The sequence below is a fragment of the Castor canadensis genome, chromosome 5, assembly GCF_047511655.1.
Source record: "Castor canadensis chromosome 5, mCasCan1.hap1v2, whole genome shotgun sequence".
In the NCBI taxonomy this organism is placed as follows: Eukaryota; Metazoa; Chordata; class Mammalia; order Rodentia; family Castoridae; genus Castor; species Castor canadensis.
The window spans coordinates 60693903-60718281 of record NC_133390.1 but is presented as its reverse complement, the minus strand read 5'-3'; the positions used below and the strand labels follow the sequence as shown (position 1 = coordinate 60718281).

The following is a 24379-nucleotide window of genomic DNA, read 5'->3' as shown; positions in this document are numbered from 1 at the left end:
CTGTCAGCTACAGCTGCTAATTATGTGTGATTTAAATAGAACATATGGCAAAAAAAAAAACCCTTTCCTGGCCTTGTAATTTAAAGGGCAATAGTTTAATGCAAAAAATAAATTCCATTCAATATATTTGGACTGCAGTTTATTTCAGAACTAGAATAGACTAATTCACACGTTTAAACTAACATGATTTTTATTATTTATAGAAAAGAAATTCATATTAAACTATATAACCTGAATATAAAATAACATACATATATGAAGCTAATATTGCCATTAACTTTATCACTCACCAACCTATCTGCTTATATTTAATTTCTGGTTTTCTTTCTTTTGAGACAGGATCTGCACCATGTTGCCCACATTGGGGACTACAGGTTACTGAATTTCAGTTGCCTTGCTCTTTAATAGATTCAAACATAGCACTTCAATTTGTTTTTAATCACCTACCTGCATAGTAAGAAAATGTTCTTTTATTCCGATCAAAAACAAACCAACGTTTTTTCCAAGTTTTAATTTTTCCACCCATTTTGATGAGGAATCCTCGGCAGGTCTTTTCTGTGATGGAGACGTGGTAACAGGTGTCAATGTTGTGGCCAGCTGTCTCTACGTGACTCCGCAGGTCAAAGTCTTCCTTTCGGACAGGCAGATAGCGCGTCAAAGGACGAGCCTGGAAAGTGACGAAGCCATTCCGTCCTTAGATAGTTATTTGTTTCACTTTACAGATGTTTAAAATCAGGGCCTAAGGTCTGAAATGCCCATGGAAAGGCTGGAAGTGTGGCTCAAATGGTAGGGCACCTGCCTATGAAGAGCATGGCCTTGAGTTCAAACCCCAGTACCGCCCCCACCCCTAAAAAAAGCCCATGGAATTGCAAGATCTCATGATAAACAAAGCAAAGACTAAAAAGTACATAGAATGTTGAGTAGGAAACAGTGGATAAATTCAGGCTAATAGGTTCTATTCCTTGAGATAAGAAAATGAGGGAATAGAAAAATGTTTTGTTGTTTTTGAAGCTTCAAAGTGGTACTTAGCATTTAACACCGTGAAGTGAAGCATGAAGTTATCTGGGCTGCTCCCTGCACGCCGGGATTCCTCCACTGGCAAGTTTCCAGGAGTTCTCCCTGCCACAATTTAACAACAGTTCTCCTTAAGTAATCCCAGACTTGGCATGTTTTATTAAATGCTATTGAGTAAGTAGAGACCCAAGAAAGTCCACGGAGCTGTAAACATCAGCTTTCTATCAGGGTGTTATCTGCTAGAAATTGAAGGCAGAGGGGTATGTTTTGAAAAATGAAGTTCAAATAAAGTTAGATGCAGTATCAGAGCTGGATCTAATGTAATGAGCTGTCCAGGAGGAGAGGCCAAGGGGATGTTTTCCAGTACCTCTGATTTTACCAACAGTGAGGGCCAAGGCTCATCTAATCCAAGAAGCACATATCACCATGGGTGATGGTTCTTCAATGCTGCTTTATTTTATTCTGTTAAATAACCCAGCCCTTCAGTCCTGGGGACAATGATCTAATCACATACTTGGAGGCAAAACTTATAATGAGGATTAAAATAGAATTGTGCCTTTTGGTTTGGCTTCAGAGATTAATTAGGCATGGATGGCCTTCACTGAGAATTAGAATTTGGCAGAGGTTGGGCATAATGAAATCAAATGAACAAGTGTTACTTTCCATCTCTATTCACTATTTTATCTTTGATTTTTAGACAGGTGCCACAAGTTTACCAATACCTAAAATCACACAAAGCTTTAAAGATAATCCCTAACTGCTGTATTATCTAACAGCCAGTAACTGAAAAGAATAAGTGAAATGATTCCCCTTGCTTTTGAGTGTACTAGATAAATGACCAACTTTGATAAAATCGATTTGACCTTCAAGTATGTAGTAATTTTATTTATTTAATATTTTATTTGATCCTTAGAAAATACAGAGTGTATATTATACAAGAAGCTAATAGTAATAGGAACAGAGATTGCAAATCTACGATAACCAAGTTAGGAAGTTAAACAAAATGATTGGTTTTCCTGAATTTGGCTTGAGTTTGCCAATAGAATGTATAGCAAAAGGGACACATGTGATAAAGTGGTGGTTACAAAAAGAAAAGAAATACTAGCAATACCACCAAGAAATTGGACTGGTAAAATTTATCCTGTTTTGGTATGTTTGCTCCTAAAAGATGGCATAATAGAATCTTTCTTTTTCTTAACTGAATGTTTTAGTTTAGGCATTGTATTGTTTCCAGCAGCCAATATGGTAACATTTTTCAAAGTTGTTTAGATAGATAGATAGACAGATAGATGATACATAGAGGTATACATACACATATAGATGTATATATATTCTCTTTTAAAATGTAGCTCAGAGAATGGGTAGAAGAAAGTGACTCTCCCACCAACATGTTCAACGTAAGTAAGCTGTCATTTTAGTTCTCTAGAAATTTTAAAGTAATCTCATGTGCTTTATACATTAACACACATCTTTCTCTTAACCATTCTGCTAAGCTGTAACCTGCAATCAAAGGAAGTCATTCTCAAATACAGAATAGCTGTTTTCTACAAAATGACCACCAGAGGGCAGCCAACACTTATGCATTCAGATTGAAGGACCAACCTGTGCCCTTTGTTTCTCCCGTATTTTTACTTCCTTTTCTATTAATTTCTGCCTCTGGCTAGTTTCTTCCTGTAATCGTTTTTCCAGGATTTCTCGGCGTCGTTTTTCTTCTTCCAGAGCTCGTTTTTTGGCTTCCATTTCCCGTTCCTAAATATCATTATGCAGAACAATGCTTATTTGAAGACATACTTGTTTATACTGAAAAACTAGTATTAAAACCAAAAATCTCACTAGACGATTTTTGGTTTACATTCTAGTCTCTTAAAATATATAACAAGGGCTAACACAACCCATAATCACCCCTGGCCTAGCTTTCAAGCTCACCATATGCAGAAATGCAATCATTAAATTTAATTAACAATTAAATATTGGTTTAGGTGAAAATCCATACATTCAATCATTTTGTGTTAATGACCACAGCTCTTTAATTTACAATTAAAAAGTCTTACAAATTCTAAGACTCTAGCCATTAGATTTGGCCTTTGTTTGGACTGTGCTCTTCTAACTGAAGGCCATGGGTCACTGGTTGTTTTGCAGCTTTCTTGGCTGAAGGTCACAGAGGAAGCACATGGAAGTTAGGAAAGGAAAGGAGGTGCCCTCAGGGCAGGGTGCAAAGGCATTTGGGGGGATTCCTAAGGAAGTTCTGATTCTGGCTTGAAATACAGTCACAATAACATAGGATTTTTAATGTTAAAATAGTGCAGTTAGCACAAGCTGCAAGAGAAGGGGGAAGGCATCATGACAGGCCATTCTTGTTCCTTGGCAAAAACACAAAGCTGCCATCACAGTGGAAAAAAAGTACAAATCATCCATTTCAATCTCTGTCAATGCTGTGTGTACACTTCAAATTATGGAAAATGGTGGTATGTTAAAGAGTCTTAGAAATAATTTCTCTAACACCTTTACTTTTCCAATAAGAAAAGAGACTGAGTGACTACACCAAGGTCACAACTTTATTAAGGCTTTTAAAGGAGAGGTGCTTCCTGATACACCAGCTGCCTTGGCACAGACTCTGCCAGAAAGATACTAGGCTTACCCTGGATTCAAGCAGTCGGGTCTTTTCTGCATGAGCCTGTTTCAACAGCCTCTCCATTTCTTCTATTCTGGCAATATTTGAAGTGCTGGCACTGAATTAAACAAAAAGCCTTTTAAGAATATTGGTTCAGACTTGTAACTCTCTCTCTCTCTCTCTCTCTCTCTCTCTCTCTCTCTCTCACACACACACACACACACACACACACACACACGGACAAGGGGAGTGCATGACAAAATCCAAGCAGATAAAGCTTGAAGGGTTCCCTACAAGTCATTGATCTGAGGAGGCAAATCAATTCAACTCAGAAAATTGTAGGTGACAGTGACTTACTTTGGTTTAGGAGAGAAAAATAAGCAAGCAAAATAATGCTAATGTGAACTGCTATACTCAGAAACAAGCCAAAGCCAAGCCTTATAAGTATAACCTTAAGTGCATCCATCCTTTAAGGTCTACCAATGATGGCTGGTAGGAAGGCTCTCTACTACTTCAATGATCCAGAGGTCAGATCGACAAGACTATCCCTCAAGCTCTATGCAAGTGACACCAAGTCTGAAGTCACTTTATTAGGTTGGGGAATGTGTATCACCACTGCTTTCCATTGTGTCTTTTACACACATCAGCATTTCACTTCTTAAATGATGATGCCAAAGGGCTGGCAGAGTGGCTCAAGTCGTGGAGAGAGAGCCTGCCTAGCAAGCCTGAGGACTTAAGTTCAAACCCCAGTGCTGCCAAAAGAAAAAAAAAAGAAAGAAAGAGAATGGGTTTAAATGAGAATGCCAACTTAGAGATGACTTCTCCTATAGATGCAGTGGGTGGGTGGGTGATGGGCAGTTTTGTAGAAGTCCCCATCCACCTTACTAATAAGGAAACTGCACAAAGGGATTTAGGAGCTTCAAAAGAAATGCATCTTGGAAAAGACATCATGCAGACAAGTGAAGGGAAGAAACTAAAGGAGCGAAAGCTACCAGAATGATTGGGGTAACTAAAAGAGAAAGAGAAATATTTGGGAATGTTTAATAAAAAAAATTTTGTTTTTACTTGTTCACATTTTATTTGACTTTCTGGGAAAGAAGGCCCTGGCCTAGGTCATAGCTTGTTTATCTTGCTGTTGGAGCCACAGCTGTGTCCTGTGCTTGGGTGCTGTGCAGTCACTTAAGTACCTGTGTTCTTACCAGCCTGCTTGAACACAAACATTCCTGCTTGTATCTCCATAGCAGAGTCTGGCACAGCAGGCACACACATAAAAGCATTTATAAAAATGTATATAAGATGAATAAGCAGAGACCTCTTGGTTATGAATAATCATTAATATAATATAAATTAATCAATCAATTAATTTAGTATAATAAATTATATTTTTGATAAAATCAAACCTAGGATAATTTAAATCTAGGGCTAAGGGTTCTTTTGAAGAAATAAATGATGACAGTAACCCAAGGTATATGGCATATCTTAAAGTCAGCACTGCCAGCCTGTTACAAAACCACCCACCGGAGAGAGCTTAACAACTAGGCTGCGCTTTGCAGGGTGATTTAGGGCCAGTTTTTAGCCAGATGTTTTCTCCTGGGAAAGAGAAAACAGTATTTTATTATTACTGTTTCCATTAGCTATTGGGAGAAATGCAAAAGGAAAAGTCTTCTTTTCAGCTAACAAGAATTCAAGAAAAATTCTTCAATTTTTGTATAAAGATTCTCATTTTGTTTTGTTGACAATTCCTGATGCATAGTGGGAAAAGGCACAAATGTTACTGGCCCAACTGAGCAAGGTGAAGACATTGTATGCCCGTGGGCCACATACAGCACAAAATTGCATTTACATTCTATAGGGTTGCCTTTGACATCAGATATGTATGCCTTACACCTCCAATGAACTTGGAAATCATTTGAGTTTCACAAAGTCTTAGGTTTTTTTTTTTTTTTTTTTTTAAATGAGATCTGAGCCTTTATTTAACTACTACTGCTAATATCCCATGCTGGCACTGAGAGCCCCCCAACCCCCACAAAGGACCTTGTGTACTACAAAAGCTTAAAAAAACAGAGCTGACATTGAATCCACAGCCTACAAAAGGCTGGGAGATATTTGTGGTCTGAACCTAACTTAGCCAATTGTCTGCTGAAACAAAAATATCAATTTTTTTTCATAAGACTTAAAGAGAATCTAGGTCTTAAGATCTCACCAATTAAAAAAAAATTAGGACTGAAGATTTAGCTCAGTAGTATTGCTTACCATGTGTGAGGCCCTGTGTTCAATCCTTAACACCAACAACAAAAGAAAAGGATTATAAAAATAAACTTACCAATAGTTTGCCTGTTTTTGAGGCATTTTTGTACAGACTATATTTACTTAGATTTCACTTAGAAATCTACTTAGGTTTTCTCTTAGATTTATTGAGCATATGTACAATTGACAATTGTATATATTTATGGTGTACAATGTGATGGTTTAATATATGCACACATCATGAAATGATTGCCACAATAAAGCTAATTAACATATTCATTACTTTGCATAGTGTGCCTGGTGAGACATGCCTACCCATTAATTCTTTCTGTGATGGTGTCATTGTAGAATGATCCTCCTGGCAAGAGTTGTGCATGACATGACGACTGTCCTTACAGAACTGACCCTGCTGTGCTAGCAACTGCAGATAACCCATCCTTGTGGTCAGATACTACTAATAAATGTGGATTCAGAATTTCATCAAATTGAAGACAAAGTTGAAGAGGCTTATAAAAGTTTGAGTGTAAAAGGGAAAGAGAGAAAAGTAGGTATTCCTCTTTGGTGCCTTAAAAACATTCATGTTATACTATGATAAGTTTTTATGTTTTATTGTGATGGAAAATGAGGTGATAAACCAGGAAATCAAGTAAAAGGAACTAATTAATGTCTGGAATGTGTGTTATGACAATGCATCCTTAATTGGGAGCTTCTTGAAGATTGGTATAAAGAATAATAATGAGCTTAAGAAATTTGCTGTGCTTAAGATTTTTTAAAATTATGCATTAAAATATCCCTAAATTATAAGTCTATTAAAGAAGTAATTCCATGCTGAAATTCCAGTGGCACAAACTTGGTTTTGTGGTTTATTACATCACAAAAGCCAGTTATAGAATTACTCAACTGTGGGAGCATTTGACCTTCACTTTCTGTTGAGACATCATTTTTGTGACTACCAGAAAGTTACATGAGTTAAACATTGGTTTGGTTTTTTTGGCATCATTATTTACACTGGTAAACAAACATAAATCTCAGAAAATAGGTCTTGGGTCTTAGAAAACTGGCAATTGAGAGTGAATTCTGCACAAAACTCCCATTCTGTTAAATTATTAAATTGTCTTATAGAATAGAACTCTGCATATGACCAACAGAGATAGCGCCTATTACCACTACCTCCATTAACTTTCTAAGCCTTGATTTTGTGCTCAGACTTCGAGAAGATGTTAAGGACCAATACGGTCAAAGGCAAAGAGACCTGGGAGTTCCTTGCCCTCTCTGAGAAGTCAGTAAGAAGCTCAGGAGGGTCCTTAGGAAACAGAACAGAGGGCATGATCTGTCTCTGGTTTTACGTAATAGGTGGCAGTGGGAGGCAGGGCATTCATTGCTAAAGATTCAGAAGAGAAGAAACACTGTATTTCAGATGCACCTTTGGTCCAAATTCCATCATACTGCTTTTGCTTGACCCAAAGTATGAAAACAAATGTGAATGGTTAAATCTTTGCAAACATTTTAATGTACAGAATAGCTAATGCTTTATGTCTACCAAACCAAATGCTTAAAAGAAAACCCTCTGAAGTTCTGACTCTATTGTTGGAAATGATTTCTTTAATTAAAAGCAGTGCAAATGGAGCTTAGAGCCCACCAACAGAGGCAACTCAATTTTGAAATGCAGCAGAAATGTGAACTCAAGTGTAAAGCAGTAAGATAAAGTAGGAAATGGATCGTATAATGTCTGACTGACTAAGTCACATAAGACTACTTTGTTTTGGAGGTGCTGAGGGCATGTGCTTGCTAGGCAAGTGACCCATTACTTGAGCCGCACCTCACCCTTTTTGCTTTTTTAGTTTGTTTTTCAGAGAGGATCTCTTGCTTTTGCTCAGGCTGGTCTCAGACCACAATCCTCCTACCTCTGACTCCCAAGTAGCTAGGATTACACGTGAGATCCAACACACCTGGACAAAAGAAACTAGTTTTAAGGGTCACCATGATACCCAGCTCTCTTCTGTGTCATAGACTCTTTATGACTCAAAAATTTGGGCTTATACATCTACAATGTCTCAAATTGATGAGTTTATCTTTGAAACTATAAGTGGGTTTTCCAAACCAGAAGCTACACCCATCAATCAGTCTTACCTGGAGATATTGTCAGGTGAGCAGGCAGAGATGCTTGTCTCCATGCTATCAGAGCTGTCCAGGCTCAAGGTGTCAAAGGCCTGGTCCTTGTAGCTATGACCTGGATAATGGAAACTATTCAAGTAGACATTTGATTCAGATGCTGTGCGGTTGTAAAATTCAGATTTCTGCCTTTGCCCTTCACTCATCTGTTGGTGATTATATCCTAAGGAAAGAGCCGTAAGTATGTAAATATGCTTCATTTGCCAGTCATAGAATCTTCTAAGTCTGCAAACTCAAGCCAGCAACCAGAAACATCTGCACATGAAATTTGGGTCCTGGTCTAGTTTGTTTTGAAGCCAAGAAGATCAAAGAAAAAGCATCACACTCAGTGCAAGCAAGAATTTCAAAGAAGTGGTCCTGTGAGCGACGATGTGTCTATGAAGTCTCTTGGTACTTTTTTAATCCCATTCCTACAACTCAGCACAACTGAAAACAACATACCAGCACACACAAGCCCAAAAGGAAAAAAAAGGAAACAGAATTCCAATTAAAGGCCTTGAATTCTCTAGAAATAGCTGGGTTCAAGTGAAGGTAAGATGATGCTCAGTGACAAGCAAGCCAGCTAGCCAGTGACAGCCATTGAAAAGTTACACATCAGTAGGATCAAAAGCACCATAAGTCAAAAAAGCTTCTTTATCCTGGTACTTCGCCACATTAGTTTATTGGTTTTACCTCGTGTTATTATTATGGCTTGCTCTCTGAGAGCTGATTTTCTGATTTTAGGCATTACGAATCAAATTGTATTCTTCTCAATCCTCTATCATACACATAGGAAGCAAGGATGGTACAGTTAAACAAATCCCTAATTCTTTAAACCTTTTTTTTGTATAGTTTATGATCTCTTCCTCCCTAATAGAGAAATCTCCACTCAAATAGCTCCCATTACCCAGGAAGTTAATACCAAGGCTATTAAGAGTTTACAATTAGACCATTTGAACTTCACCTCTTCTCTTGGGCTCTATCTACCTTTCCATGAGGCTTCTAATTAGTAATGAAATAACCAAAAATTAGGCAAGAGGACAAAAGAAAGGAAGTAATTCCAAAGAACTTCCCCAGCTATTAATTAAAACATTTCCATTTAGAAACAGAAATCTTATCTCTAGTTTCAAGTGATTTAACAAAGCATTAACCACCCAAAATTCTTATAAAGTGATTTTAGTTTCATGCAGTTTTCATGCCATTCGTATTTGGAGCAGCTTTGGCTCTCTAAATGAAAATACATTATTTCAGATTAATGTATTTCTAGGGAAATAAGTTTCTTTCATATAATCTTACAAATTATAAACACATGAATATTAAAGCCACAGATCACTTAACTAAGAAAAATACAAAGCATAGAAGTAGACAGAGAGGCTAGAATACCATTAATAATAACCATCAGCACATAAAGTATTAAATGAAGACAGTGCATCTCTAAAAAACTTGAGCCTTTTTTTAAAAAAGGCAAAATAATTCATTAATCATTTACCTTTTACACTTAAACTTTTAGAATTATTAATTTCTCTTTTTAAATTATTTCCAAATATTTATTATGAAAAGGACAAAAACCAGACATTGTGTAAAAAGGTTGGGCACGTGTATTTCCTTATGAACAGAAAATGTTCACAATGGCACTAGCTACGTGGGAGACATGTCCTTGTTTTCCTATGAAAAACAAATCCTTAAAAGATAGTTGGGTAACTTACAGCATACAAGAATTATGTCCTTGACAATGACTGTGTGTGTCCTAACCTCCAACCCTCTCCTTCAGTTTTCCACAGGGAGGAAAAGCCAGTCTCTATGAGGCCATTATCACCTTACTGGGGCAGCACAAAGAGGGCAAGTACATTTCTTCTTCTTAAAACAATTGTTGCCCTGATCCTCAGATCTTCCAGGGTTGTGGTTTTTGTTTGCTTTGTTTTCTTCAAAAATACCAGAGAATAGAAAAATGAACTTACAGCCTTCAGGTGACAGAGACAGCAAACTACAATGACTCAAATTTGTCAAAGGTGTGTACAAGGCACAGCTATACCCCAATGTGAACTGTGTTAAGGATTGTCAACATAAATTCCCCAATTTACTTGCTATTTGTTGAGGTTTGACTCTATGTTTGAAAGAACCTTCTAGCCATCTGGTAGCAGGATAAGCACCTTATATTGTCATGGCAACTTCAATGACAAAGCCTGTGGCTAATTAGTCTGTCTTTCTGAACGCAGGATTTTCATTTCCCACGGATCCAATGAGTAAGAATGTTCACTGTATGGAGTTGAACATTGCTGCCAATTTGCAACAATTCACTGTGAAAATAAACCCAACTCCCTCTCCCTCTCTGCTGAACAAATTCAAAAAAGAAATTACCCTCCCATTACAAATAAGGACACAGACCTCTCTCCTGTGACCCTGGAACTGCACCCATGCAATTGTGAAGAACTGGTTTTGGGATTTGGGTTCTGGCCTGGCCATCTAAAGGCACAGGTACTTTCAATAGTAAAAAGAGCACAGAGGAGCCAGAGACTGCAGGAGGGAGCTGGTAAAAGTCCCAAGAAGAACCAATGGTGGAGATAAGGAGTGTCACAGACCCATAGTCACTGAATGAATTCACTTTGCATCTGTAAATTCCAACTATCTCAGTGGCCAAATAAGGAAGTGGAATGCATGTACTGTTTGAGGTGGTGTAAAGGAACTGACTTGGAAAAAAATGAGACTTTCTCAATCCAAGTCTACTTGGCTTTTGTTTTTATTTTTTAATTACATAGCAAGAATAATGTTCACCAGAGCAAAAGCAACTAAAAAATTAAAAGGGCCTTAAAAATGCTCCAAATCCTTCCTATCCAAACAGTATAGCTGCTTAAGGGGTAGTTTATCAGTTCTATAAAGCAAGACCTCATTATCAGGCTTTTCTCATAGCACCTAACTACAAAACAAACCAACCTAGCTCTCTTCTTTGCCTAAGAGAGTCATTAGATTGGACACACAAGACTCATTTTTTTCTCTTGTTTTTAATGCATTGTTTTTAATGAATTCTGGCTAATTGGTCCCAAAAGGTCCTTTGTGAGTTAACCATTATGAAATATGGAGAATGTGTTCTGAATGTGTGTTATATACTATATACTTTTATATGGTTATCTGGCCCTTAATATAGAAAATGAGATGACTTAAAATTATAATCTGGGCTTACGAGGATAAACTAACCAGAATTTCTGACAATTCAGCCTATCATAGCTCACCTGCTGAGGAATTCATTCTTCCTAATGACAGTCCACAGCCAGAAGAAGGTGGTACAGGACAAATCAGGAATAAAGGACAATGAGGGAGAAAGGGAAAAAGGTACAAGATCAGAAAGGAAGACAAGGGGACAGGCAAAATATACAGCACGTCCAACATGCAGTCTTTATGGTGTTAGTAATAACACCAGTTGAACACAGGATGATGTTACATTTTTAGATTCGATCTAAGTTTAGACAGAATAGCTAAAGAAGTTAAAAAAAAAACCTGATGATACATGCATAGTCAAAAAAGATTTTTTACAGGGGAAAGATTTTTTACACATATTCATCCACCAGAAAATAAGAAGAATTAAAAATAATATTATATCTATAAATAATAGACAATAGAAAATAGATTAGATTTTAAGAGCTGGGGTTTGAAAAATGCCATTTAATTATTTGAATTTTATATTGGGATTTTATATAACAAGTTCTCTAACATCCTATAGCTTACTACCTAGACTCAGTAATAACCATCTTACTTATTCAAGCCAGTCTGTTAAACTCTTCTTCACTCCCCACTAAGATATACTTAGAAAAAAGGCTTACATGGAATGAATAAGTAGGAGTTTCTTAAATCCTTCCACCCTTCTACTGTAACCTGCCTTACTTATATACCTGGCCTTTATAAAGGAGAAATACTCTATTTCAAACTTAGCCTATGTTTACCACAATGCCCATCCTTCTCTCTCTGCTCTCTCTCTCTCTCTCTCTCTCTCTCTCTCTCTCTCGCTCTTTTTGACAGCACTGGGGTTTGAACTCGGGGCCTCACATTTGCTAAGCAGGTGCTCTACTTCTTGAGCCACTCTGCCAGCCTCCACCCTTCTTTTTATGTAAATTCTGAGGCTTAAAAATTGATGCTTCATATTTCCTGCATGGTGTAACCTTGTGATAAAAAGCTAAAACAAAGTGGTCATGCAGCTGTCTGAGGATGAAGAGCAGCTGCCCTTGGCATTGTGTTTCTCACAAATGTGCAACAATTTTTTCTCTATTATGTAAAAGGACAATCATTACACTAAAAATCCACTATTGTCAAGTCTAACATCTGATCATTTCTTAAAGATGATTTGACAATGACCTTTCAATATTTGCTGGAAACATAAACACCACACAAGGATGTTGTCATACCTTTCTTGGACTTTCCTGCATTTAAGAAAAAACAAAAGGACAAAGATTTCATTCATTCTAAAGCCTACAAAGGAACAGTTGACAAGCTGTACAAAAACTAATGACCATTGAAACTCCAGGAGTTGAGGTTTTCAGCTGCTTTAAACTATGCTCTCAAATTTCTTTGTTTGCATTACTCATGTTGTCAGTGCTATGAAAACAGTGCTGACTGAGGAAGGTTTATACTTACACCATCGTCCTGGATGTATCCATTATGCATAGCAGCAAAAAAATGGTGCATTTTAGTTAATTGTATATGGAAAAAGTAAACGGTAAGTCTACTAAATTGGAGTTAATGGAAATGTGCTAGGTACAATTTTTTCAAAGTTCTGAAATTTTAATTGCATTTGCTACTTAAATGAAGCCAACAAGTGCTAGTGAAACAATTCTGATTACATAAATGATGCAAGCTTTTTGGTCTTTGTGAGCCACCTGTATGGGCTTTGTGCAAAATCTTGCCAGTTTTATCATCTGCTGTGGCTATAAGAATTACTGTCCCTGACCACTCCTTCTCTGGGCAGAGGAGCCAAAGGCAGCAGACTAGCCACAGAGGATGAATCTCCTGGATCAATGCACAAATAGCAGATCTCTGTCTCCTCAGAAGCCAGCCCATCACAATTACATTGAACATCATTTCAGAGCTGCAGCAACCATTGAAGCTGCAGTCTTTGCAGTAATCAAAGACAGCAAGTAGAGTTTGCCAACTCTACTTGCTAATTCTAGTGTGATCTAGAATTAATCAGCTTAGTTTTCCTTTATGAAATGAGCATGAACATTCCTATTCTTTGAGAAGAAAACAGAAATAGAAAGACAGAGATCAGATATTCTTTCAGTTTCACCATATTCTCCCAGGAATCCTCCTACATGAGGCTTTATAAATCAATTCATTTCCTTCAAAGGTCTACTCATTTCTATTTTAAGAGAACACTTTGAACGTAGTGGCTGATCATTGGTGGTCCCACCCTCTTTCCTAAGTGCTGATTTTCCCTAGGCCACTGCAATGTGGAATAAAGCTCATGAACATGCAGATGGTCTTGGTTGGTGTCAAGTCCAATTCAGGCTTTGATATCTTTGGTCAGTGAAAAAATACATTTAAAAGGAGCTCTATTAATATTACAGAAAAGTGCGTCACACAAAATAGACTTGACCCACATACTAACAGAGAGAAATAAGAACTGACATACTTATGCTTATTTATGAATTTTTAAAAGATATTTTAGCTTATAAAGACATTATAGTAAATAAAATAGAGAAGTTCAATCAATGTATTTTATTAAATATTACCAGTATTTCTTTCTTTTTTTTTTTTTTTTCTGGTCCTGGAGGTTGAACTCAAGACCTTGTGCTTGTTAGGCAGGTGCTCTACCACTTGAGCACTCCACAAGCCCTATTAAATATTACCAGTGTAAACCTTTCTTATACATTATAAACCTCTCATGAATAGTATAGCCCCAAATAACTTTTTGTTTGGTTTGGGTTTTTTTGAGATAGGATGTTGCTATGTATATAGTCTTGAACTCCAGATCCTCCTACCTCCATCCCCTGAGTACTGGGATTATAGATGTGTGCTACCATGCCCGGCTCCATTAACTTTTACATCACCTGTAGTAATGATGCGAAAGCCTCCTTCAAGTGATATCTATGTCATATAGACATATATGTGTGTGCATATGTACATGAATATATGAACTCATGAATATATGTGTACATGTATATTCATCTGTATTTTATACACACACACTTACTGTTTTCCCTGATAGAAACCAATGATTATCCTCCACATCATAAGCAGAGAGGCCAAGCAGTCTCAATTGAATTTCAATGTATTTGGAGGGCAGATGCCTGCCAGTTGACCAACGTTTCCATTTATATCTTGGGCATACCTCCATCATTGCATCACTACATTTTATTGAAATAATCTGTTAAGGTCCTCTTCCTTTCACAGGCAAGGATCATGTCATTCATTTGCGTTCTTGGTGTCTAGCACTATTCTGCTCAAATATAAGCTGTTGATGTAAACTACTGTATTTCAATACAATCAATCTATCTCAACAAAAAGCTCACTTCTAGACCTACATTGCAAAAATTTCTTCCAGTCTACCATAAAGATTATTTCAAAACTCCCTTATAAATACGTTATTACAAAGAAAATATGCTGAGGAGAGTCAAAGTCTACCTAAAACATTAACTGCTTAGTATAAGGGCTCAAACCTACATTAAAAGGCCTAGTAAATTCTTTTCTAGGCCACTACTGTCTGATTTGCTGTGTCCACTCATTGACTTCAGTAAAAAGGCTCATTGAACATAGTGGCTCAGCCACAAACCACTTAAATGATCCCACGTAATGCCCTGCTAATCTCATGGAACTCAGTAGTCTCTTTTGTCTTTCTTCAAATCAAATGGGAAGATTAGTAATCCTCTAAGACTTTTCTGGTTTGAGAGTTCTATTGAATTTATAAAGTACAATGGGTGTGTTTGAGATGTACCAGCTATATACGTAAATAGGAAAGTTTATCTTGGTACAACAATGGTGATAAATACGTATCTTTCCCTAAAGAGGACAGATTGAGAGTACAACTTAGGGCTTTAGTTGATCCCTTCTCTAACATTCCCACCCTGTTCTTATTCCCTCTCCCTGAGAAGTTCTAATGCTTAACAAAAGAGTGTGATCTGTGAGTTTAAAGGTCCATACCTCTGAGCATCCTCCGAGACTCTGAGTCTTTGGTCATAGTTGCCAGCGAGTGAGGGAGCACACTGCCACAGCTGTTGCTCTGTCCCAGAGGCAGGTGCACCTGTGAGGACCAGGAGGGAACACGTCAGGCACACCTGAACAGATGGTCCCTCAGAAAATAGCCACCATCTAAGTATAGAGGGCAGAGAAAGTAGGTCATTATGTCTCACTTGTTGATGCTAAATGGTAAAGTCACTGTCCCTGCCAAGAAGCTCTAAGGCAGTCTCAGGGTCACAGCACTTGCTCCAATGGCAGCAATTCCAAAAGGGAAGAGAGTTGGGAAGACACTATCCATTGTCACCTAAGAGAAGGTCTGAAAGTTCTTCATGCACGAAGAGCAGTGGGTGGATGCAGGAACAGGAATGCATGCACTCCATGCAAAAGGACAGGAAAGGTCAGGCGTGGGTGGCTCGCGCCTGTAATCCTAGCTACTCAGGAGGCAGCGATCAGGAGGATTGCGGTAGATTCACACCTGTCCAATTGCACCAAAGCCCATTTATCTCCAGTTATGTACTAGATTGAAAAATGAAGAAATGTGCCAATAACCCCACTGGTTTCAGTATTCTTCTTAAATATCAAAATCCTTTATGTGAATGAAATGCACTTGAAACAACAATTCATAAAATAGACTAAAACCAAATTCCTCTGATTTGGGCCCTCTTAGAAGGGCCCTCTGCCTGCTCTACTAAGAATCTCCCTTTCACTTGCCTCTTCCTTTGTTTCTGCAATGAACTCTCTGGCATGTCAGCACAATATGAGGAAGAGAGCATGTGTCAGATCACATAGGTTCACATCCCAGCTCCACCAGTACCAGCTGAAGGCTCCGGGTTAGTCACCTAGCTTCTTATACCTCAGTTTATCCATATGTACAGTTGGGATAGTAATCAGTAAGCACCTCTATTGCTGGCTCTTGAAATGAGAGAAGTCACATAAAGGGCTAAGCCCAGTGTCAGCTGTGTAGAAATAATCCAACGAATGTTTGGTGCTGCTATCCCTGGAACCCAGAGCCTCTATCCTATCTTATTTGTAAATCTGGGATGCAGACTGGGGAGTCTGTCACATGAGTAAAGTCACCAACCACCTGCAATATGGTGGCAGAAAATACCCACGACCACATTCTTTGGCCCCAAAAGGTACAATTCCAAGTATCCTCTGACCAGCATAGAAAAGGCAATTGCTTTTTCTGATGTCTGTTGCACCAGCAGATTTAACAGTTTATTATTTAGCATTTCTCCTTAAAGTCCTTTGCAAGTTGTTGAGTATAAGAAGACTCACGGAAAGTGAAGCCTGTGGCTCTTCCGAGTCCTACCTTTGGGGTGGTGCTTCTCCCCATTGTAGCACTGCTGAAATGTGGGGAGATGGAAGGTGTGGTTTTCTTTCGAGGCAAAGTGTCACTCAGATAGAGGCCTTCTTTATGCTGTTTTTTCCTTTCTTCCAGACTTCTAAAGTGCTTTAAACGCAAATGCAAAGCAAAATAGCAAAACTTGACTAACTGGAACAGATCACTGGAGAAACTAAGAATTGAGCACTTACAAAGAAGTTTTGGAAATTTAACACTGAATTTCTTTTTAATTTCCTACTTATGTTCATTAACAGATTTTGTTAGCATTTGATGTTACTGGACAATGGAAGAATAAACTACTGAATCTAGACCATATTTTTTAAAATCTATCTTTCACTTCTGCTGCCTTGGGGCCTCAGCAAAACTTGCAAGTTACTGTGATGGGTGCCATTATTGTGATGGTTCTACCATGTGGATGGTGGAACAGCCAGTGGCCAAAGCAAGTAAACAATCCCCCCAACCCCTGGCCTGTCTGGACAGTTCTGTGTGATGTCACAGATTCCAGGAAGAAAGAAGAGGACCAAGAGAAAGAGTAAGTAGACAGGGAAGCACATAAGCACACTCCAAGCCCAATAAAGTTCCCATAGAGAGCATCCTTCTAGGTTCCTCTTGCATTAAAAAGATCTTGGCCAAGGTGCTCTCACAATAATCCCTCATATTTAAAAATTCTCAGGTTGACTATTTCATTTTTTTCAGACTTCTAAGGCAAGGTTTTTGCCAGCTTTAAACTTATCCAAGTTTTTCTTGGTCTTCCCCTCAAAATGTCTTCAATAATAAAATAATATCTTAATTAAAGGTTCTTTGGGTTTGATCATTTTAATACTAATCTCAAGCTTTTGAAATCCTTAAGAATTACCAGGCGTGGTGGCACAACTCTTGGGAGGTAGAGAGAGGAAGACCATGAATATGGGGCCAAGCTGGATTACATAATGAGATCCTATCTCAAAAAAAATTTTTTTAAAGAAAAAATACATAAAAATGAATGCATGCCAACTTATGACAAATATTTACACTTCAACTTTACAATTATCTGTTTATACAAGTGAATATTTATTAAATGCTCACTGTGTGTTCTATATACATTATCTCATTAAATTCTTGTAATAATCCTGTGAAGTAGATATTGTATTACCATTTACACACTTGCCCAAGATCAAGAAAGTAGCAGAGTTGGAATTCATGGCCAGAGAGTCCATATAACAATAATAAAACTTTGTACTTTGGTGGGTTAGGGTTCATTTTAATTAGAGTAATAGCATCAGAACACTTGAATATTGTTCCCAGTTATGACCAAATATCTCAAATTCTGAAACTTAAAACTTCCCAATATTTTATAATGGTAGCTTTAAAAAAAAGGCAAGAAACCTCATTAAAAATATATTTGGTAGAAAACAGCAGGTTTGAAAACCATGATTGCTTTGCTACCAGAAATGTCTTTTACCCTGAATAAAGTTGTTAATGAGATAAACAAAACATCTCTCTCTCTCCTACTTCTTCCCTTGTATACACCATTTATAGGATCCATGTTTTTCCATTAATTCCCTTTTATATCAGCTCAGAGGGACTTAATAATAGTGAAGAGATACAGTCCTTTTACAAAAGATAATAACTGAAAGAGAGTCTTGGAAACAGATTTTTTTTGAATACCCAAGCATTAATGTACACTGCACACACTAAAACTAATACTTGAGAATAATAAATTATTTATTTTAAAATCTGGTCAGTAAACATGCTACTTGTGATGCAACCTTGGACAAGTTATGTTATGAGGCTGACCCTCGGTTCACTACATTTCAAGATGGAGATAATTCTTATTCAACAGGATTGTTAGAAGGATGAAAAGAGATATTTGTGAAATTCTTAGCAAATTTTGACACACAGCAAGACAATGACATACTATGGTCAATAATATATGATAAAAGTATTTAGTGTTGACACTGCACTTTTTATACTATGGATTTTATGGAAATACTTATTAGTATGTTGAGAAAGATGTGAGATAAGTTACAGTATTTGTTGAGTTGAAACTGAAGCATGAAGATGTGAAACTTGCTCAAACACAGCAAAAGCCAGGCAATGACAATCAAGGTCTCAAAATTTTATAACAATCCCAACATCTTCAGAACATACTAAATGTCCTTAAGAAAAAAAAGCAAAAAAGTGAAGGAATATGCCACTTATCTTTCTAAAAAGCACCTTCAGAAAAATTGAAGAAAGATTTCACTTAAGTGACTTTGTTATCTAGGCAAAATTCCCCCACTCCAAACACCGGTTCCTGATTACCTGTTGTTCCTGCTGCTGTTGCCTTCTGTGTTTCTTAGCTGGCAGAGGTGGAGGTGTGTCATTTAAAGGGAAAGGATCGACAGATGTAGCCATGACTTCGGGCCAAGAAGCTAATGAAGGTTCAGTGATAGGATGAGGAGAAAGGGTGGAAGGAAACATAAATCCAGAACAGACAGATGATCTTTGCTTTATAGGAGAAAGAAAAGGTATATATGTGTCCGTATGCAATGAAAGGATAAGGCAAAGAAATGAAATCAATAACCAGATGTCTCTGGTGTGTTATGTGTTAATCAAGATGCCACAGATGATGGGCATTTCTTTCAATTTAGCCTCTTATTAAAATCCCACACTGCAAACAACTTGGATTAGTAGAAGGTATTTTAATTTATTATTGGAAAATTTATAAGAATGATTTAGAAAGGCATAAATTTCAAATATATCCATACTGAAAAAATAAAATCAAGCTGGAAAGGTGATTCAAGCAAACAATTTTAGATAAATGTTTTACTTTAAAGAAAACTAGGTCAGTTTAGAGTGCTCAGGCATCCAGCTCATTTGCTTGAAATAACTTCTCATAAGCCCCCACTCTGTACCATATATTTTATGGTTTTTAATGGTACAGCAGAGCCCCCAAATGCTGAATTTAAAAACTCAGCCTCACTCTGGCTCTCTGGCTAAACAGACATTTATCTGTCACATGCTTTCATTTTGCTCATTTCCAGTTAACCGTGGGTTAATTTCTGACATGAAGAAAAGCAGTGAATGAATGAAACATCACGCCCACACACCTCTGAACTCTGGGGCTGGCTCCCCGGCACAGCTGAGGCAGGCTCAGTGACAACAGCATCAGCATCAGCAGGGAACTGAGTGGAAGGGGACAGATTCGTGGAATTGCCACAGGGCTCATTAATTTCACTTACACTGATATAGCCCTAAAAGGAGGAATTCAGAAGTTAAACACACAGAAAGCAAAAGCCAAAGCATGCGAGAATGCGAGAGTATGAATGTCCCCAGTACAATGGAGTTAGCTGTCAGCGGCAGAGCCAGATACCTGGGTTTCATTAAAGGAATAATCAGCAATTAAAATGGATTTACAGTGCTTAATCTTGGGGAAAAAAATGGCATTCCATACATTGAACATAATTTTTTTCTGGTGAAATAAAGATGATTATATGATAAATAACCAGACACTTTTGATTTTAAAAGAACCAGAGGTATCAGTGTTCATTCTGTGAATGGAATGAAGTTGTCACTACACAGACATTGAAAATAAGCACATGTCAAGGAAATCTGAGAATTAAAATTGATAATGCAATCATTCATTCCCTAATTCAAGAACCTTTTCCACAAATCTTCACTCTTAGATTTTCCCTTCTGTTTTCCTGAAGAGTAATTAGAGTCAGTAAAGCACTTTAGTGTATTATTATAATACAGTATTATTCACACTAAAGACAATTATTAAACAGTAATTTATTTGTAATAATATTTAGTTTTTTGGCATCTCAACCAAATGAAAATGAAAAGTACACTGCCTTCACACACACACACACACACACACACACACTCCTAAGTTGGAATCGCAACTGGAGAATGCTTCCACTCCAGGCAGTTTCCCCAACTCTTAAACTCTATCCCTAGGACAGAGGATTTTCAGTTATTTTTGAGCGGAATAATTCAGTTCCAGCTGTATCTTAGAGAAAATACCCATGGATTAAAATCTCTGTGAACCAAAATGCTTAAATTTATATTTGTGGAAAAAGCACTTACAAATTTTCATGGAAAGTTAATTATGCAGATTTGCCACACCAATAAAATATGAAAAAAGAAAAAGTACATAAAATGATACTCTTTTGAAAGTGAAATTGAGTTAAATTTAAGATGCTTGGGTTTCACTAGCCCACTGATGATAGAAACACCATTAGTCCTTTCAAAAAGTGAGTCCAGGAAAGACAAGATACTATGATGTGATTTGTTGAAGCAAAATCCTTAGGCGCTTATAATTACAACAGCTCTTGTTGTGGAGAAAGCTGGATTTGACTCTAAATTAGATGTATTAGAGCCTTGCACTTGAGAAAGAGGCAGGAATAGATATTATGTTAAGTTTTATAAGGTTAAGCTGAAGAAAGGAAGCAGTCAACTAGGTTGTCCAATTTCATTACATCAGTGATAATGAATCAGAAAGAAAATTAACAACTTTGAGTTATTCTTTTGCTCAGTTGCTAGGATGTTTCAAAGCAAGGGTTTGAAGATTCCTTATGAGTTGGAGATCACAGAACTTAATTGTTCAAAAATGTATGCTGCTTGCCAAAAGTGGGAATTCTTTATACAGTTAGATTATAAATTCATCACTCCTCAGTTACAGAAAAAAAAGAGATAAAATGAAAGAAAAAGCAAAAAGATAGAAAAACAAAGAAAATCAAAATTTCTTCAGTCAAGTTGACTTGGAACATGGAAGAATATATAGATACTTAAGAAGCCCAAATGGTGCAAATATGCCAAAACAGTAAAAATGCAAATGAGCTTTTTGATACCAGTAAATCTGCAGAAAAAATTAAAAACCTCATGAATAGAAAGGGAAAGGTTTTATTCTATCAAGGAATGAAGAGGACTTAGAGCCCATCTAACTCATTTGGATGTCACAAGCCCTTCCAACTCTGTATGTCCAAGGTCAAATTCCAAATCTTCCCTCTTTAACCTATTCTTTCCACTGTCCTCGTTACCTCAGCAAAAAGCACTCACCATCTTTATTCAAATGGGAACAGTGGCATTGTTCTAGACACTTCTTTTTGATTACTCCATTACCACATGCAGTTTGTCAGCAAGAACTTTCATTCTGCCTCTAAACTAGATTCACTAATCCAACTAATTTTCCCTAGTACCATCAGCCTATGCTATTACAGTCATCTTCACTCCAGTTCCCTAATCTCCTTGTACTCTTTAAGATCCACTGAGTGGCCCTGAGTGACCCTTAGCATATAGATATCAAATAGTGTCATCTCCTTAGTTAAAACCACTCAATGGCATTCCATCAAGAGTAAAATAGGCTGCATTCCATCAACATGACTCACACCTGTGCCCTGTACCCACCTCATTCCATACACTCCATTCACAACCACCCTTTCTTCATTGAACCTGTCAGTTCCAAGTTCTCAGTAACAGAGAGAAACAATGAAACTGAGCTAACAAAGCTGTTGTACAAACATTTTTTTAAAATCCTTCCAAGGTGCAAGTATTCAGTCATACCTATTATTGTGGCAAGCATTTTATTTCATATACCTACACACACAAAAATCTTTTCTGTGTAGGAATTCCTAACTCTGCCTTTTTATAAGCAACTTATAAATAAAAGCAGTTCTTTTGACTATGAAAGTTTTTCTTTATTTTTAAATTTTATTTATTTATTTATTTATTGGCAGTACTGGGGTTTGAGCCCAGGGCTTCATACTTGCAAGACAGACACTCTGCAACTTAAGCTATGCTTCCAGCCCTGATTATGCAAATTTTTATATAGAAGCAAACTTTTTTCTTAGCTTAGAAATATAAGAAAATTATTTTCATATCAGTCAGTATTATAATTTTCCAATTCAGAGCTAAAATATTGTATCTGTGTCACAGTGGAGCTTTGCAAGAAGGTATCTGAGAAAGAGTGGTATTGGATAAACATCAAATACAACTTAACGGAAATAGGAGGCCCCAGTTTAGGGAGAAATTTGCAGAAACAATACCAGGAGGGAAAGAAGAGATAAAGAAAGAAAACAGACTACCTTTTTAAATGTCGGGGGGCACTTTAATGTCTTATAAGTCTCAGCAGACAGAGTAGTAAAGTAAGCATGGCAAAAGTGAGAAGGGAGATGGCAGAAAGGAAAGAGGAGGATGTTAACACTGATCTTGGTCTAGATCCTAAATCATTTTAAATTCTAAATTACTCCACAATGTCATGCCAAGCAACGTAGACACATGTGTGCACTCATGTCTGTGCACACAGATACACACACATGCATGCATGTGCATTAGACACAAAGATAATCTCAGGAATCTTCAAAGCATAAATAATAAAAGACAGAAAAACCATCAAAGCTTTGAGTGTTTTCATAAATCATTTAAGTTAACATTTTTATTATCCAGCTAATCACACAAAACTGAGGTACATCTCCTGATTTCTAAGGTAATATGAGTAGACATGTAAAATCATGGCTTACCTCTTTTAGAGTATTAGGGTTAACAGGAAAACCTTTTCCCCCAGAGAGGCTGGAGTATTTCTTTTCCAAATTACAAAGATTCTCCTTTTCCTGAAGAAGCACAAAATCTATTAAGCCTTGCAATGAAACTTGAATACAACTGAGGAGCACAGTGCCTTTGCATTAGAGACAACACCAAAATCCCACCTGCTTGTCCCATTTCTATTTCCTCTTCTCTAACTTGTAAAAACGTGACATTTATGTATATCTCATTCTGCTGGCTGATATGATTCATAAGCTGTTTTCAAACATATTTAACTAGATAACTTTTCATTCAAGATAAATCTTGTAAAGTGACAGTATATTTAAGAAAAAGCCAGGGTACTTGAGTTGAAGCAAAATGAACTCAGAATCCCTCAGCCCTCACTTCTTGAATATTATTGAAAATCAATTTTTTTATTTTCCAAGTAACACGTAATCCTGTGCCTTCTCATGATATAAATATGACAATCCACTGTTATATTTTCTTCTAGAAATTTTATGGTGTTAGCTTTTGTGTTTGGGTCTATGATCCATCTTTTTTTTTCCCCCTTTTTTTAATTCATATGTGCATACAATGTTTGGGTCATTTCTCCCCCCTTCCCTGCACCCTCTCTTACTTACCCCGCCCCCTCCCTCTCCCCACCTTACCCCTCGCTACCAGGCAAAACTATTTTGCCCTTATCTGTAATTTTGTTGAAGAGAGAGTATAAGCAATAATAGGAAGGACTAAGGGTTTTTGCTAGTTGAGATAAGGATAGCTATGCAGGGAGTTGACTTGCATCACTTTCCTGTGCATGTGTGTTACCTTCTAAATTAATTCTTCTCGAACTAACCTTTTCTCTAGTTCCTGGTTCCATTTTCCTATTGGCCTCAGTTGCTTTAAAGTATCTGCATTAGTTTCTCTCCATTGAGGGCAACAAATGCTATCTAGTTTTTTGGGTGTTTTACCTATCCTCATATCTTCCTTGTGTGTTCTTGCTTTATCTATGATCCATCTTGAATTAACATGCTATTGAACAACCTTTAGGAAAAATATTAACGGGTCAGATTATTTACTGTGGTATAATTTACCAACAGTGGAATGTAAAGAATTTAAGATTGTAATTTGATGACTTTTAATAAATGAACAACATTGCAACTGAGGTAAAAGTGTTTCTATGACCCCAGAAATGCTCATAGCCCCTTCCAGTCAATCCTGATCCCCTGGGCAAGCACTGTTCTGGTTTCCATGGTCCCAGACTAGTTTTGCCTGTTCTTCCACATGATACAAATGGAGTCAGACAATATGCTCTCATTTGTGCTGCCTTTTTAAACCTATGATGTTACAGCATTGGTAGCTGACTATTG

General features: G+C 37.2%; 1 protein-coding gene across 25 annotated transcripts in view; it reads right to left on the bottom strand.

Annotated features, from left to right (window-relative positions):
• The window catches only part of Phldb2 (pleckstrin homology like domain family B member 2), a 218144-nt gene that overhangs the window by 5775 nt on the left and 187990 nt on the right, over window positions 1–24379 (bottom strand). For 14 of the 25 annotated variants that reach the window (XM_074073079.1, XM_074073091.1, XM_074073082.1 and 11 more), the window contains 9 exons: window positions 23012–23101; window positions 19601–19744; window positions 16497–16637; window positions 15149–15248; window positions 11251–11271; window positions 8003–8207; window positions 3653–3743; window positions 2617–2763; window positions 448–667 (listed from right to left, as the gene is read on the bottom strand). In XM_074073079.1, the coding sequence (XP_073929180.1) occupies window positions 448–667; window positions 2617–2763; window positions 3653–3743; window positions 8003–8207; window positions 11251–11271; window positions 15149–15248; window positions 16497–16637; window positions 19601–19744; window positions 23012–23101 (1159 nt within the window). Of the gene's footprint in view, window positions 1–447; window positions 668–687; window positions 1120–2616; window positions 2764–3652; window positions 3744–8002; window positions 8208–11250; window positions 11272–15148; window positions 15249–16496; window positions 16638–18812; window positions 18999–19600; window positions 19745–23011; window positions 23102–24379 lie in introns of those variants that run through there. The other 11 variants (XM_074073096.1, XM_074073080.1, XM_074073097.1 and 8 more) reach the window with 9 other exon arrangements.